The 17,592-nt window shown below is 46.8% G+C and overlaps 1 protein-coding gene across 15 annotated transcripts in view; it reads right to left on the reverse strand.

Moving 5' to 3' along the window:
- The window catches only part of KMT5B (lysine methyltransferase 5B), a 52,776-nt gene that overhangs the window by 22,529 nt on the left and 12,655 nt on the right, over positions 1-17,592 (reverse strand). For 10 of the 15 annotated variants that reach the window (XR_014316299.1, XM_082748751.1, XM_082748749.1 and 7 more), the window contains exons 2-4: positions 10,865-11,100; positions 5,027-5,174; positions 1,702-1,770 (exon numbers count right to left, since the gene is read on the reverse strand). Coding sequence is in view for 14 of the 15 variants with exons in the window: in XM_082748747.1 (XP_082604873.1) it covers positions 1,702-1,770; positions 5,027-5,174; positions 10,865-11,100 (453 nt within the window). In the remaining variant the exon portion in view is untranslated. Of the gene's footprint in view, positions 1-1,701; positions 1,771-5,026; positions 5,175-10,864; positions 11,101-16,799; positions 16,978-17,592 lie in introns of those variants that run through there. The other 5 variants (XM_082748748.1, XM_082748752.1, XM_082748753.1 and 2 more) reach the window with 2 other exon arrangements.

The following is a 17,592-nucleotide window of genomic DNA, read 5'->3' on the forward strand; positions in this document are numbered from 1 at the left end:
TCACGCACTGAAAGCGACCCGAGACAACCGGCCGTCGGTCCGGGGGCAGTATGTCTTGGGTCTCCCGCGCCCACTTCCTTTCTGCGTTCCCCACTTCGACTGCTTCGAGCACAAACAAAACCCCTGCAACTGTCCCCTGCTGCTACCCACTGGTGAGGACCCCCATTTCACTTTAGATGGCATTTCCTGTCCAAACGCACTGTCGCAGCTGGCTGCCCCAGGTGTGAAATGACAGTGAGGCAAAGGAGGAAGAGACGGTTCTGGGTACAGACAGAAGGGGACGGACAGGTTTTTGATGACCCTATAGGGGCGCATCAAAACCCCTTGGATGGCGGTTCAAGTCAAACCCCGTCACAACAGATAAGCGGGGAGATAGATTACGGGGTCACATAACTGTTACAACTAATAGGGCCAGAGCAAAAGGCACTGAAAACCCTAGGGAAAAGTGAACTATTTTTTCTATTCCTGAGGAGAAAAATACCCTTTGTCCTCACCTTAACCACAATCGTTCTAAACCTACCACGCAAAGTGTACAAAACGACCCTCACACCACGGTTCTTGGAGCTGGAAGAATATTTAGCTTACGCGAAACGAAGCTCGTTCCATCCGTGAGGGGACAGGGCCTCATGAGGACTGTTAACGGAGGGACCATTACTACCAAGGCCATGTGCCCGGTCCCACTCTCTGACGCGGACGCTGAGGGCCCTCTGCTGTCTCATGATCAGAAGAGGATCTGACCCGCGTTCGCCACTGAGCACAGCAGAGCCCAGCCAGAGACCGGGACTGGACTCAAATATCTACTTTTGAATTCGGTGTCTGGGGGGTGGCGAATGGCAGACAAGAGACAGGTCTCTGGCATTTCCACATCAGTATGTCCCTCTTCCCTCTCTCAACACAGACTTTACAACTTGAAATGAACCAAATGTTTTTCTCTTCCCACATGTCTGATCAATGGCTGGTATAAGAAATACAAAAATATGTCACTTAAATCATTTATTATTAAAAAGGGCAGAAAGAAACATGAATTCACACTCCCACACACCTGTTCCCCACTCTTTCCAGAGACTGACTTCCCAGGCTTTCTTGCTATTTGGTTTTTCTGTTTCCAAACCCAAGGGACCACTGTGGCAATGAAGGGAAGCGGCAGGTGTGTGTTAGCTGCACTACCGTGCCCTTCCGTTAGCATGTACACCCAAGAGCTGACTGGGGGGGGGGGGGAGGGGGGACAGAGAAAAGGGGGCAAGGGAAGGAGGGAGAAGAGAGAGAAAATGCTCAAATATTTAAGATATGAAATAAGAAGACCGAACACATTTCCCCTTTGAAGAAAGTTCGACTGCACACGGACAGTTGGCAGACGCTGAGGAATCATGCTAGAACCACAGCTCCTCATTCCTTCTGGACCTGAAAGGAAACGACCACCAGACATACCTGGCTGAGTCCTGCACTCAGTGCTCAGCTAATCCCAGGGGGGGACTCCTGATCTTTTGATGAATGCTTTCTCTTAAAATTACCCTGTTGTGGAGTACAAGTGGTTTTTTAAATGCAGCTATTACTAACATCAGACTCTTTTAAACGGTTTACAAAATGCTCTAAAAATCGTGTTTATGCTGACACCTCCAATTACTTAACACAAAGGAACGCGGCACGGACTGACACAGGTTAGTTGGTATCTTCTTACTGTTCATAATGCGCTCTACCTACCTCACAGGGTTGTTGTGAGGAAAACTGTCAGATTTTGAAAAATGCCTTGAGCTCCTCGAAGGAAAGGCGCTATATAAATGCAAAAACAAACAACAATGATAAAAACTATTTGTATAAGTTGTACTTAAACTTCTAAACAGACTTTCAATAGTCGTCATCCCACAAGTCCTAACCACACTGTGACACCCAAGAACTCTGGGAAGCTGTGGGCAGACTCAGCACAGTGACAAAGGCCAAGATGCCCAAATTCTCCTTCCCACGCGACAGCCTCTCTCCCTCGATCACATTAAGTTAGAACGCCTAAGAATGTCTTTATGTTTTCTAATCAAGCACTTGATTTTAAAGTCACATTTAAAGTGATTTATAAATTCTCACCCCACAATGGATATTAAAGCCAAATACATAAATAAACAAAATTAGATGGTCACAGCAGTCAAAGGGTAAGACAGGCCGAAGTATAAACTGGATTAGAAAATAGAGAAAAGTTCCAGAATTCCTGGCAAGGTTCTCCCCATTCCTTCATTGTGTTGTTTCCTGCCCAGCGTGCCCCACTCCCCAGGAGATGGGAACCTCCAGGTCATGCCGCCTACGACAAGGTATTAGCAAGGCGTTCACCCCTGCTTTAAACTATCACCTCTCCATGTGCCTTTTTTTTTTTTTAAGATTTTATTTCTTTATTAATTTGTCAGAGTGAGAGAGAGAGAGACAGAGACAGAGCATAAGCAGAGGAGCCTGATGTGGGACTTGATCCCAGGACCCCGGATTGTGACCTGAGCCGAAGGCAGATGCTTAACCCACTGAGCCACTCAGGTGTCCCTCTCCATACGCTTTTTAAAAAATCAGAGACAATTAAAAAAAAAAAAAAATCAGAGGCATGACTAGCAACTCTGCTCTCTGGTTGAAAAAAGAATTTCATGTTCATAATTAACAGAAGTCAACTAAATCTAAATATTTCCTAATAAATTGGAATTACCACTTTATTTATACCATTTCTAGATAATCATGGTATAACCGTGACTTACTTGTCCATAAATGTAGGGATCTATCAAGATTAAAACATAAACATTCATACGGGAGCCAGCTAGGGAATTTTTTAAAGATTTTATTTACTTATTTGACAGACAGAGAGCGCACAAGTAGGCAGAGAGGCTCAAGCTGACGCCCGGCTGAGTGCGGAGACCGAAGCGGGGCTCGAGCCCACGACCCCGAGATCACAGCCTGAGCTGAAACCAAGAGTCGGACACTCAACTCACTATGCCACCCAGGGGCCCCAGACCACACGTTTTTACGTGAGCGTAGGAAACTACCGATAAGGAACTTTTTAACACTGATGACACCATGACAAAGCTCAGTAGGTCAGATGGCCTAGGACCTTGCTATTCCAAGCACAGGCGGAAGCTGGTTACAAGCGGAGCGTCTCAGACCCCAGCCCACAGCTCCTGAATCAGAAACTGCGCCTGCACAAGACTCCCCAAGTGACTCACGTGTAAACTAAGTGTGGGAAGCAGTCGTCAAGGAGGACTTTTATTTAAAAATCGGAATCATCTCCTATTGCAGAAGCTCATCTTTGGAACAAATGGCTGGGGAGAGGAAGTGAATACACAGGAAATCTGTCCTCCACCAAGAAAGTAACTGAATTCTGGTGCGATGCTTTCTAAGGCAGCTTACGTGTTCCCGTGTTTCAGTATACAAGGCATGATGAATGTCATGTTCATTCTTTCTTCTCGTTCTGGATGACTCTGGGTCATAATTATAGGCCTTTGCAGTCATACCCAGAGTATCTCTCAGACTTCTATGTGAAAGTGAGTCCCGTTTCTGAAGTATTATCAGGACCTTCTAGGAGAACGGGCGCCGGCCTCACTGGGGAAAGAAGGGAAATGGACTCAAAACAATCCAAATCGGATTCTAACTGGATCTAGGGCATCCGGTCCTGCTGACTTTCCAGACAACAGCCGTCCACCTGCTTACGGAGAAAATCTAGGTCTCTGCCCCTCTGACGGCCGGGGCTGTTTCAGTAAGTCTTCAATCCACGGCAACTCGTCACTTCATTTTAGCAAGGAAAGGAAAGATGAAGGGAAATCACGGGGAAACACCAAAGGCTCGGGGGCCTCTGGGGGGCTCAGTCGGTGAAGCCTCTGCCTTCAGCTCAGGTCATGATCCCGGGGTCCTGGGGCTGAGCCCCACGTCAGGCTGTCTGCTCAGCAGACCGTCTGCCTCTCCCTCTCCCCCTGTTCATTCCCTCTCTCTCTCACATAAAATCTTAAAAAAAAAAAGAAAAAAGGAAAAAAGAAAACACCAAAGGCTCATTTTTATCTGCATTACTTCTTTCTTGATTTAGGATGTAATTGATAAAAGAATCATATGGTCTCTTGTTTTAAATTCGAGCAAGGGACAGAGCTGAAATGGAAAATGGCGCAAGACTTCCTCTCGTCACCTCTACTCACCAGCTCCTCCCTCACCCCACTAGCAGCGACTAGTCACTTGGTGATCAGGTCCCTCTACGGCTGTCACTGGCCCTTGAGCTACAAAAATCAGCGCAAGTGTGAGGAGGATGGGAGAACTCAGGGCCGAGAACCGGCCTGACGTCCGCAGTCCCTGCTGTTAACAGTCTTGCACCAGCCTTGAGAACCCTTTGCCAACTCAAGTCAAGAGGTAAAGAACAGTTGTGAAGTTCGAACTTCGTGTGTGGTGGCAGTTATGAAATTTTCTAATGGTCTTTTTTGGGGGAAAGATGATGTTTAAGACAATATAACAGATTTCACTGTTACATCTCCTCAAACACCTCATACACAGGGCATGTGATACTCAATAAAGCACTTACGCATCTCTCATCTGCTTCCTGAACAGAAGCATGTATTTAAAAATATTCACTTCTACAATGATTAGCTGAACCTCAAAGATTAAGCATGATGGCAAAATTTCCTATATACAGTTGCAATTATTTAAAAGAAGAAAAGTTTATGATAAAATCATGGGGGGAAAAAAACCCTGATGTAACCTACTTTGAGCAGAAAAAAAAAATCACATACATTTTCAAGGTTTCACAAGATTTTTCTTTCAGCTGAGATAATTATCATTAACATGTAAAACAGAATATGAGATGCTCCTCCGGCTTTATATTTTAATAGAAACAGCCTGAGATAAAATAAGAACACGGAATTAAAACTGACAAGACCCTTAGAAGCTTTTGTTGCTTTTCTTGGCTCACATATAGAAAATCTCCTTTAATGTCATTTTAAATTCTGACTAGAAGTAAAATTAGCATCTCTTTTCTTAAATTCAACATCATCATCTGCTCCACTTCAGGATAAAGACTCACAATTACCTAGTATTCATTTTGTGTGTTTGAAAACCTAAATAAGGATCAAGAACCAAGCTGGTCGCCAGGTCGTCATTCTCACAGAGCTCCTTGGCAGACATTCCCGAAGACGGTACATATCGGCTCTGCCCTTCAAATCCCGAATTACCATTACCTATGAAAAGGAGAGAAAGAAAAGTTAACTCAAATGGACAACGACTTCTATTTACCCATAAAACCTTTAGCTTCACTGCCCTCTCAAGCCAGCAACTAAGAATTGAAACCACTTGTTTCAATCTGTTTAATTGAGGACTGAGTACCTTTTGCATAAACAGGGAACCAAACACGGGAAATCACAGAGAGTCCTGTCATTGGGAGATGACAGGGTCAGGTTTCCCAAGAACAGGGTCTGACCAGGTGAGAGCACCTTGGGCTCACATGCCACGTGGGCCCTTCCCGGGAGACAGGAACAGGGAGGAGCGGATGCCCACCACCACAGCCACTGCGGCTGGGGGGAGGGGCGAGGACCCGGGAAGAGCACAGGACGGGCTCAGCAGTAAGTGCCAGCACGGTGGCTCCCCAGGGGCAAAAGGAGTCCGGAGGACACTACTTCACCTTCCCGCTTTGGGGCAGGTAGGGGAGAACAATCCCCACTTGGTGACGGCGGAGGCCCACCGGTTAGGCAGCTCGCCTGCGACTGAAGGAGTTCGGTGGCAGGAGCGAGGGCAGCAGGCCGATTCCGACCTACTTGAAACAGACTGTGAACGGATGGATACCAGCAGGGAAGTGCCCCAGATAACTACCGGAACTAAGTGGGGCTGGTGGCGGAAGAAACAGCGCAGACCGGGAACGGGAAGGCCACCCTCGCCTGGGTGAAGTTCATCAGTGCTGACTGGCATTGGCTCTGTAGGTCAGGGACGGTCTCTTCAGCGTAGCTCTAAGCCTCTCACAAGTAAGGCATGGAAGAATGAAGGACCCAGTGAGAGGTAACCTCTTCTTCACTCTCTCAAAAAAACAAATTGAACACGAAACATACGGAAGCCCCTATGGAAAGGCAGGTGTATGTTTTGGAATCAAACCATTTGCACGTAGGTATTTAAAAGGTATCCAAGTTGTTGTATTTTCTACTTTATTGAAATGTAACTCACATACCATAGGATTCACCCATTTAAAGCACACAGTGTAATGGTTTTTAATGTATTCACAGAACTGTGCAGCCGTCACCACAGTAAATTCTACTACATTTTCATTATTCCCAAAACAAACCCCATACCCTTGAGCGGCAGTCACTTGATTTTCCCTCCCCTCAGCCCCGGCAACCACTGATCTACTCTCTGTCTCTACAGATTTGCCTGGTCTGCAAATTGCCTATCGATGAAATCATCCAATATGAGGTCTTCTGTGATAGGCTTCTTTCAATTAGCATAACGTTTTCAGGGTTCATCCATGTGGTACCACACAGCAGTACTTTGCTCCTTATTATAGGCCAAATAATATTCCATTGTGTGGACAGATCGTCTTTTGTTAGTTCATTCATCAGCTGACGGACACTGGGCTGCTTCTACTTTCAGGCTGTTATGAATAATGCTCCTATGAACATTCATGTAAAAGTCTCTGTGTAGACCTATATTTTCCATTCTCTTAGGCACACACCTAGGAGTGGAAGCGCTAGGTCATATGGTAACTCTGTGTTTAACCTTCTGAGAAACTGCCAGACTTTTCCTAAGTGGCTGCACAATTTTACATTCCACCAGCAGTGTATGACGGTTCCTAAATTCTCCACATCATCACCAACATCCGCTACTATCTGTCCTTTTAGTTTGACACATTCTGGCGGCTGTGAAGAGGTATCTTGTGGTTTTGATTTGCATTTCTCGGATGACTAATGATTTCAAGCATCTTTTCACGTACTGGCCATTTGTGTATCTTTGGAGAAATATCTATGCAGATTCCCTTGCTCATTCTGAATTGGAGTTTGTCTTTTCCTGCTGACTTGTACGAGTTCTTTGCATATTCTAAATGCCAGTCCTTTATCAGACACAGGATATGAAAAGAAAATTTCTTTCCCTCCCATCCTGTGAGTGTCTTCTCATGGTCTTGAGGTTCTCCCTTAGAGCACAAAAGTCCGTAACTTTAATGCATTTCCATTTATCTTTATTTTTCCTTTTGTTCCTTGTGCTTTTAGTGTCCTAAAAAACCACTGCCTAATCTGAAGTCATGAAAATATGTGCTTATGTTCTCTAGGAATTTTATACTTCAGGTCTTTGGTGCATTTTGATTAATTTCTCACACACAGTGTGAAGTCGGGTCCAGCTTCCTCCTTTTGCATGTAGATACCCAGTTTTTCTTGGTATGCTTGTTGAAAATCAACTGATTGTAAATGTGAGGGTTTATTTCCAGATTCTGGATTCTATTCCATGGATCGTGTCTAACCACATACCAATATAGTAACACTGCAGTTCTGCAGGAAGTTTTGAAAATGAGAAGTGCAGGTGTGCCATCTTTGTTCTTTTTCAAGATGTTTTGGCTACTCTGGGTCCCCTGAATTTCCACAAGGATTTCAGGATTGGCTTGCCAATTTCTCTGCAAAGGAGCCAACTGAGATTTTGACAGGGACTGTGTTCAATCTGGAGTACTGCCATCGTAATAATACCAAGTTTTCTAATCAATGAACATGGGATGTCTTTCCATTTAGTTAGGTCTTTTTAAATTTCAACAATGACTTGTAGTTTTCAGAATATAAATTTTATACTTTTATTGTCTGCATCCTGATTCTATCCTGCTAAACTCATTTATCAGTTCCAATAGTTTTAAGTGGATTCCTTAGAATTTTTTATACACACAGTCATGTCATCTGCAAACATTATTTTACTTCTTCCTTTCCAATCTGGATGCCTTTTAATTTTCTTGCCTAAGTGCTATGGTTAGAACCTCTAGCACAATGCTGAACAGAAGTGACGAGAACAGATATTCTTGTCTTAGCCCTGACCTTAAGGGGAAAAGCATTTAATCTTTCACCATTAAACAGGACATCAGCTGTGGGTTTTTGTAGACATTCTTTACTGGGTTGAAGAATTACTTATTCTATCCCTGGTTTGTCGAGTGTTTTTACCCTGGAAGGGTGTTGCTGAATTCTGTCAAATGCTTTTTCTGCATCTACTGGAATGATCATATGGTTGTTGTCCTTCATATTACTGATATGGTAGTATTACATTAATTTTCAGATATTAAGTCAACTTTGCATTCCTGGGATAATTCCCACTTGCTTGTGCTATAGAACCCTTCCCACTTCTTGCTGGATTTGGTTTGTTACTATTTTAGTGAGGATTTTGTACCCACATTTATTAGAAATCAATCGGTCTGCTGTTTTTCTGGTATTTTTTCTTGTGATAGCTTCGGTCTCGGCGGTAGGATAATAGTGGTCTCACTGAACGAGGAAGTGCTCACTTCCCTTCGGTATTTAGGGTCAGTGTGTGAAGAACTGGGGTTAATTCTTCTTTAAATATCTGCCAGTATTCACCAACAGAGCCATCCAGGCCCGCCATTTTCTTAGTATTGTTTTTTTTAACAAATTAAGGATTCAACCTCTTTACTTGCTACAGGTTTATTCAGATTTTGTATTTCTTCTTCAATCAGTATTGGTAGTTTGCTACTTTCTATGTTCATTTCATCTAAGTTGTCTCATGTGTTGGTATCCAGGTGTTCAGAACATTGAGTTGTAACCTTTTTTATTCCTGTGAGCCAGTAGTAATGTCACCGCTTTCTTTCTCGAGTCTTCTCTTTTTCTTGGTTAGTCTTGGGTAAAGGTTTGCTCATTTTGGTGATCCTCTTCTCTTTTCAAATACTCAACTTTTAGCTTTGCTGATTTTCTGCTGTCTATTTCCCTACTTTGTAAATTTCTACTCTATTATCCCCTTCCTCCTGCTTGCTTTGGGTTTAGTATTCTCTCCTTTTTCTGCTGTTTTAAGTAAGTAGTTAGGTTACCGATGAAGAGTTCTCTTTCTTCTTTTTTAATACAGGTGTTCACAACTATAAATTTCCTTCTAGACACTGCCTTAGCTGCATCCTGTAAGTTTTAGTATGTTGTATCTTCGTTTTCAATCATCTTGAAGTACTTTCTCATTTCTCTTGGATTTCCCCTTTAATTCATTGGTTATTTAGGAGTGTGTTGTTTAATTTCTCAAATTGTTGTAATTTTCTCAAATTTCTGTTGTTTCTGACTTTACTCCACTGTAATCAGAGAACATACACTGTATGATTCCAATCCTCCAACATTTATTGAGGCTTGTTGCATGGCCCAACCTACGGCCGACTGTGAAGAACATTCCATGTGCACCGAAGAAGGACGTGTGTTCTGCTCACCGTGTGGTCCGTGACACAGCTGTCTGTCGGGAAGAACTCGTTTAGGGTACTGTTTCAGTCTTCCTTCCCCGTTGGTCTTTGGCCTGGTTGTTCAATTCATTAGTGAAAGCTGAGGTCATATTACTGCTGAATTCTCTATTTCTCCCTTCAGTTTTGTCTGCTGCTGTGTCACGTACCTTGCAGTTCTGCTGTCAGGTGAAGTCGCTGTAGCTACTGAGGATGGAGCACAACCTCGTTCTGCTTCACTCTAGGCTCTCACGTTGTACCACTCTTGTGCGGTCACATTCAGCATGACGCTGTCCATCTCCACACTCGCTGGGGTTTCCCAGCCCGTCCTCAGAACCGGTCTGCACTTGGCAGAGTGCAGCATATGTAACGATCATTCTCTGTGTCATTGTGTACAGCCAACAATGAAACTAATGAGGCCAACAGCCATTTGAAAAAGCAAAACAAAGAAAAGTAACCCAAAAAAATTGCCTCATCCACTGACCAGAGGCAATACCACTAGCCAGGGCCACGACACCTCTCACTTCCTTCAGGTTCCCATCACGTGCTCCGGGGTGAGCAGGTGTCCATGTATTCAGTTTGGGGCTCTCCCTCTAATTCCTATCCCAAGCGGGGCTTTCTGCCTCGTTTTCACAGCCGCAGTGACCTGCACTGCGACGGAAGCACTGGGGGCGGCCCAGGCCCAGTGAAGTGCGTGAGTGTCCGGACAGCAGGGAGGGCACCATCAGAACCGGTGCGATGTATCCGAACCTGCTCCAGGTCCCCGGCCAACCCAGCTCGCCTCCGGACAGGCCCGCGGCAACACAAACTAGGCTCTCCCGGAAGGCGGCTAACGTAGCCTCGGGAGCAGCCGGAACGGAGGAAGCTGTCCTCCTCACCATGGCTGTACCCCCTCGGATACCTTCAGCCAGCTGCCTACTTAGGTGCACACTTATGCTGGGGCCCTCCCCTGCTCTCAGAACTCTCGGCAGTAAGCCAGGAGGTAGCAAGTTACAGAAGCCGCTCGTCATCACCCGTGCTCCCGTGTCAGGATAAATGACTGTTCAGCCCGTATAAATGGAAACAACGGCGACAGTTTGGGACAGTGCCCTGAAGTCCACTTCCCCTGCACAGCGGACTTGATGACATATTGCTAAGCTTTCAAAGAAAGACATACTTACATCAGATGTAAAAAATACAGTTTGAACTCGCAGGAAATCCAGTGGCAGCACTTGAGTATTTTTTTACAGAACGGACTGAGCACTTAGGTACACATTCTACAAAACAGAACTTGGGTCATGGATCTAAGAGCGTAACTACAGCGACCGTATTAAGCGTTACCCGAGAGGTACGCACATCAGGTGCTAAGAACCATTTTAACTCTGAAAGGGTAAAAACACGCACTTTAACTGTGAGACCACGGACAAGGGCTCGGGAAAGTCAGCACACACATCCCACGCTGCCGGGAATGCCCGCCCAGGCGACCGTGAAAAGGAGGCGGCTGAGCTGTGTACATACATCTGCTTGGCCGCCGCTCAACCGCGTGTCTGCCGGCCTTCGTGGCCTCCTTGCCCGGGTGCTGTGACTTCGACGGACTCTGCTGGTGGTCATTAGACAACTTGCCTCCACTCCTCCTGCCATTCACCACCATGTTCTTGGATTCTCCCAACCACTTCATGCCCACAGACCGCCTGACCCAGGTGCATTGAGTCGCTCTCTTCAGGTAGCTCAGAGAGTAATTCCAACGTTCTCTCCTGACAGAGACAAAATGTGGAAAACAGAACCGGGAGGTAAGTACACAGATGCCCCCACTACCCGGACCCTTGAGAAAGCTACAAGGCATGACGGCTTCGGTGCTAGGAGCCACGGAGGAGCAGCAGCCAACCCCGCCCGCCCGCGGCCTTGAGGGTGGGGGGTGCTCCGCTGGGGCGGCGAGGACGGAAGGCCAGGAGCAGGCGAGCCTCAGCCGCCGCGGGCACCCCACCGGGCACCCCGAGTCCGCGTGGACATGATCCAAGGCGTGCCATGGGGCCGGGCCGCTCGAGGTCTCCAAGAACAAGCGCCCCCTAGAGTCCACTGAGGACCGGGTGGGGACACCCAACAGTGCCAAGAGGAAGAAAGAGAGAGGAGCCCACAGGCGCGGGGGGCAGCCAAGGGCCGAACCCCATACCTCTCTGTGTAGAATAAAGCCTTTTGGGGGAGGGGAGGTAATTTAGTAACTAAAGTTTCCACTCTTTAAAGACCACTTGGCGCCCCAAGCCATCCAGTGCCGTGCTGAGGCCTCCAGCACCCCGACTCCGCGGGCAGGGAGCTCACTGCCGTGCATGTCGCCTGCGCTGTGCTCAGAGACCGGTGAATAGAAAACGCTCCAAGTATTCCCTCGCAGCCACCAGGAAGGTTCGTTTTGCACCTTGTTATGCTGGGACTTAGGTACAGCCCAGCAATCTGCCCAACTGACATGCTTTGGTAACGGTATGTTAACTGTGCGAGAACTACTGTTCTCTCTTCTGTTCCGAGAGCTTAAGAAAAAGTATCTAAGTTCAGTTTTGTCCACAACAGCTTTGTCTTTCGCTGTTAATGTGAAGCCAACCATCAAGGTGTTTCAGGGACTGACACTCAAATAGCAAAACACTGCCCGTCATGAAATGTTTGCCTTTACAACAGCAAGAGAAATTGAGAAACGGTATTTGCTAAAACAGAGATATCCTTCACCATCTGAATTTTAATTAGCTGAAATTGGGAACTCCATGACTTCGGCAGTGAGAGATGCCTGTAATTCGTAAGAACCTGTGGAAGTAAGGTTGCGACAGGTTACATTTTGCTGGTCATGGAATGAGAACAGGAGGTCCGTGGCACGGCCTCATTATGGAATCACGTTTTATTGTAAATCAAACTAAAAAAGAGCTCCAGGATAAGAAAGTGCAAACACACAGAACTTCAGAGCTAAAGGGGCTTTAAGATCCCAGTACAACTCCTCCGATTTGCAGGCGGAATCGACACCAGCGAGGCGGAGAGGTCCCACGCCCCGGCCACACCACTGGCCGTGGCAGAGTAAGGAGAACCCAGCACTGCTGCCTGAGGATCTCTTCCTACCCCAAAGGCCAATTTCCCTTATTTTTTTCAACCACAAACAACACAAATGATACATTATCCTGAAGTACTTCTAGAAATGTACACCTGGTCATACCTTTAATGATACCAAACAAAAATACAAAACATTCATTTTTTTAAAATCTTCCTTTATTTTAGAAAGCATGTGCACGTGTACAAGTGGCAGGAGGGACGAGAGAGAGAGGGGGACTCAAAGCAGACTCCCTGCTGAGCACAGGGCTCAACTCGGGGCTCATTCCCATGACCCTGACCTCATGATCTGAGCTGAAACCAAGAGCAGACACTTCCCCAACCACGACCCCCGCTCAGAGATCAAAAGCAGAAAACCTGGACGAAGCCCAGCAGCTTGTCCTGACGTCAGCCCCCGTGGCAGAGCGACTGCTCTCAGTTGCTCACTCGTCCACTCCGTCATCCGTTAGGGTAAAGGGCAGACGCCAAAATTTTAAGCTGAGGAAATTATACCTAATTATACCTAATTCCCTGAGAATTAGGAAAAGTTTGCCAATAAATCAGCGCACTTCAGCCCAGTTCATGCAACAGAGCCTGAGATCACTCTAATTTACACACAGTTTCAACTAAACTGAGGATTAATGATCTACCCAAATCGGAGCAAACTCATCACCTTTCGTGTCAGTCAACTGACACTACTGTGCTGGAACTTCAATACTCAGGTGTCAGCCCGGCCATCAGAGCACACGACTGAATTTCACTGGACGAGCGCGCCGTGCAGGGCCACATTCACCTCAGCAGCAGCTCCACACTCCCCACTTGCTCAGCTAACAGCGGCTGTCATTAAGGCAAAAAACGTGACTTACATTCACAAATGAATTTTGCTGTAAAACCAGTTCTAGTGAAACTGTTGGAAAGTTGGGAGCAGCTTATACACTTCTAGCTCAAGGGGGGGCCTGGGTGGCTCAATCGGTTAAGTGTCTGCCTTCGGCTCAGGTCGTGATCTCGGATCAAGCCCCTTTTCGTGTTCAGTGGGGAGTCTGCTTCTCTCTCTCTCTCTCTCTGCCCCTCTTCCAGCTCGTGTTCTCTCTCTCAAATAAATAAAATCTTAAAAAAAATTTCTAGCTCAAAATGAACACAGATCCTACTAACTGGGCACCGATCGTTCTGCCCGCCCGAGTGTGGCGGCTGCTGGCGGCACGGCTCTCCGGCAAGCGCGCCCGCCAAAAGGACGCGTCCACACTGAAGCTGGAGATTGAGTTTCAAACACTGCCACAGCCCACGCTGGAACAGACCGCGGCGAAGCAGAAGCTGAGGACACTGGGTGGCGAGCAAGGCCGAAAGGCTTCCCGATGCCCACGGAGGTCCCGCTCCCAACAGAAGCCAGGGCGCAATCTCTCTGGCCAGGACCAGACCGCTCACAGAGAAACACCACCTTGGTCTTGACTTGGCTGATAGTGTCTGAGCTAAGCGGCCACTAACTATTTACGAGCAAAAGTAACCTGGAATTTATCCCAAAATAGGCAGAAAAAAATTTCAAGAAAGGAGTACTGGCCACTCTTTAAATGGCATTAACTACAAATCTCTCTCTGTTCTGATGTCCCAGTACAACTGACCCTTAACAACTTGGTTTTGAACTCTGTGGGTCCACTTCTTTGTCCAGTTTTTTAAAATAAACACAGTACAGCACTATACATTTATTTTCTCTTTCTTATGGTTTTTTTAAAAAGATTTTATTTATTTATTTAACAGACAGAAATCACAAGTAGGCAGAGAGGCAGGCAGAGAGAGAGGAGGAAGCAGGCTCCCCGCAGAGCAGAGAGCCCGATGCGGGGCTCAATCCCAGGACCCTGGGATCATGACCTGAGCCGAAGGCAGTGGCTTAACCCACTGAGTCGCCCAGGCGCCTGATTTTCTTAATAACATCTTCTGCAGCTTTACATTACTGTAAGAGTGCAGTATGTGACACATGCAACATACAAAATTTGTGTTAACCATTTACTTTGTCTATAAGGCTCCTGGTCAACATGAGGCTGTTAGTAGCCGAGTTTTTAAGAAGTCAAAAGTTGTACGTGGAATTCTGACTGCATGGGGGCGTTCAAGGGTCATGTGTGTAAAAGCATTAGGAAAATTATTAGATGTCTACTATATTCTGGTTCCAAGCCCTGAGGATACAGCAAAGAACAGAAACAGGTTTCTGCCCTCGTATGTGCTTATATTCTAATGAAGAAATCTCTAGGAAATAACAAGTCACTGCAAGCACCTTGGAGAAAATAGAGCAGTTTCTCAGCAGCGGGGAGTGTTCCAGGTAGTGTGGGGGAGGGGAAGCGAGGCAGCAGCGGAGAACATAACATGCCCCAGCAAAGGGCAAGCACAAAGTCGGGGAGGGGGAGCAGCAGTGGGTGTGCGGAGGACCAGCCCGGTGCCCAGTGTGGCTGTGGTGGGTGAGCGGGACAGGGGCATGAGCGAGGGTCAGACGGATGGCTAGAACGTGTAACAGAGGGCCTCCAAGCCACTGCTGAGACGCGGGCACGAACACTCAGGAAGACGGAAAGCAGGAATGATGCGGTCCGAGTCACTATTTTAAAGGCCCATGCTAGCTACTCACTATTTGGAGAAAACCTCACAAATCAATGTTTAAAAAAAATAAATAAATAAAAGAAAAGAAAAAAGAAAAAAAAAAAAGCAGCTCTAATGCTGCTACTAGTAACTGGGGAACATAAGAGAAAGCACCAGTTAAGAGGCTACTGCCATGAACCAGAGGATACTGGGAGCTGGGAGCAGCACAGCAGCTGGGTTCGAGATCTCTTCTGAAGGTTCGAGGGTAGGTTCAAAGACAGACAAGATCCGTGAAAGAAAGAGTCTAATATGCTTCCGAATTGAAGGACGCTTTCCACAGAGGCGGCAAAGACCACAGGAAGCTCGGGTTTTGGGAGGGGTTGGGCTGCAGGAGTTTGGCTTCGCTCACGTGTGAGATGCCCAGCAGAGACCCAGCAGAGATGGCGAATGGGCCGCGGGATACAAGGGCCTGGAGTACCGGTCAGGCTGGTTGGAGCACTCAAGGGACGAGACAGATGACAGAAGTCTAAGGACAGAGGGGGTAGCCCTCCAGAGGAGGAACCAGCAGCAAAGGATACTGGAAGGGGCAGTTAGGGAGGGAGGGGGAGAAGCAAGAGCAAATGAGGAATCAGAGCTTCAGAAGGGAGTGACCCCCTCAGGCACGGCTGCAGATGCTCGCAAGGCCCAACTCTCTTGCAAGAGCTGAAGCTCAGGGACAAGATGAGCCCCGCTCTGAAACGACTGAGAACTTCTAAAATGGGTGTGATGTCTTGAAACATGGGCTTTTGGTGAAGAGTCAGATGGCAGAGGGGAATGTAAGGAATAACGAGTAGAAAGGGTCTTAAGGGGCGCCTGGGCGGCTCAGGTGGTTAAGCAACTGCCTCCGGCTCAGGTCATGATCCTAAAGCCCTGGGATCGAGTCCCGCATTAGGCTCCCAGCTACACAGGGAGTCTGCTTCTCCCTCTGATCTTCTCCCCTCTCATGCTCTCTCTCAAATAAATAAATGAGGGGCGCCTGGGTGGCTCAGTGGGTCAAAGCCTCTGCCTTGGGCTCAGGTCATGATCCCAGGGTCCTGGGATCAAGCCCCGTGTCAGGCTCTCTGCTCAGCAGGGAGCCTGCTTCCTCCTCTCTCCCCCCCTGCCTCTCTGCCTACTTGTGATCTCTGTCAAATAAATAAATAAATGAAATCTTAAAAAGAAAGAAAGAAAGAAAGAAAGAAAGAGTTAAGTTCTAGGTCAGGTGTCCCTATAAGGATCTTTCTTTTAAAAAAGAAAAAAAAAAGGTTTTTTTCTCAAATAAAATAAAATCTTTAAAAAAAGTTTTTAAAAGTATAGTTTTCAGGGCGCCTGGGTGGCTCAGTAGGTTAATGCCTCTGCCTTCGGCTCAGGTCATGATCCCAGGGTCCTGGGATCCAGCCCCGCATCAGGCTCTCTGCTCAGCAGGGAGTCTGCTTCCTCCTCTCTCTCTACCTGCCTCTCTCCTACTTGTCAAATAAATAATCTTAAAAAAAAGAATCGTTTTCTACCGAGTGGTAAGACCATCTGCATGTAACAGGGCAGAGCTCCTGAGGGCGTGGCCAAGCTCTGCTCCCTCTCCCTTAGGGCGGCCACAAGAACGATGCGAGCGGCTCCGAGGACACCCGGCTGCGCTAGTGCCCCGCGTCCGGCCGTGCCAGTCCCCCGAGGCTCCCCCACTCTGAAGTCAGCAGGAAAGGAGGATTCACCTCACAGAGCTTCACCAGACCAACAGGTGGGAAAGGAAGCACCTACTTCAGATTCTACTTTCAAATATAAATTTTAAAAGGCAGGCAATTTGTGATAACACAAAACGTACTTGAAAACCACTAAACTGGGGCGCCTGGTGGTTCAGTTGTTGAGCGTCTGCCTTCAGCTCAGGTCATGCTCCCAGAGTCCTGGGATCGAGCCCCGCATCGGGCTGTCTGCTCGGTGGGAAGCCTGCTTCTCCCTCTCCCACTCCCCTTGCGTGTTCCCTCTCCTGCTGTTGTTGTGTCTCCCTCTGTCAAATAAATAAATAAAATCTTAAAAAAAAAAAAGAAAACCTCTAAACTAAGAGTTGCACTTAAAGAAGAAAGTATTTAAAGATTCAGAGTTGTATTTAAAGAGGAAACTTTTTGGGGGCACCTGGCTGGTTCAACCAGTGGAGCATGAGTTCGAACCCCACACCAGGTGTAGAGAATACTTAAAAAAAAAAAGGAAACTTTTTCTATAATAATGCCACTAAGGTAGGAGATGCACGCGCGCACACCCCCCCCCACCCATTCCAAATCACCAACAGCATTCCTTGTCTTTGGGGGAACAGGATTAATATTTTTAAAAATTCCCACCCCCCAAAATTTACTATTTGTAAATTAGGAAAAAAACAAGACAAAACAAAAACCACCAAACAAAAACCTGCTGACACTTGAAATTTTCTCAAAGGCAAGCACAGAGTTGTTTCATAGAAACTGTGCTTGGTTCCTGTCAAGTGCCCGCACTGTTTCCAGCAGTGACAGATCCTCGACAAACGTCAACGAACTTCTCTCCTTCCACCGCCCCTTTGTGACACATGGGGGATTCTCAACTGCTCAGTGACTTTTGATTTAACTGCTCATGCCCAATTCGAAAAC

The sequence above is a fragment of the Mustela nivalis genome (assembly GCF_964662115.1).
Source record: "Mustela nivalis genome assembly, chromosome: 9".
Classification (NCBI taxonomy): Eukaryota; Metazoa; Chordata; class Mammalia; order Carnivora; family Mustelidae; genus Mustela; species Mustela nivalis.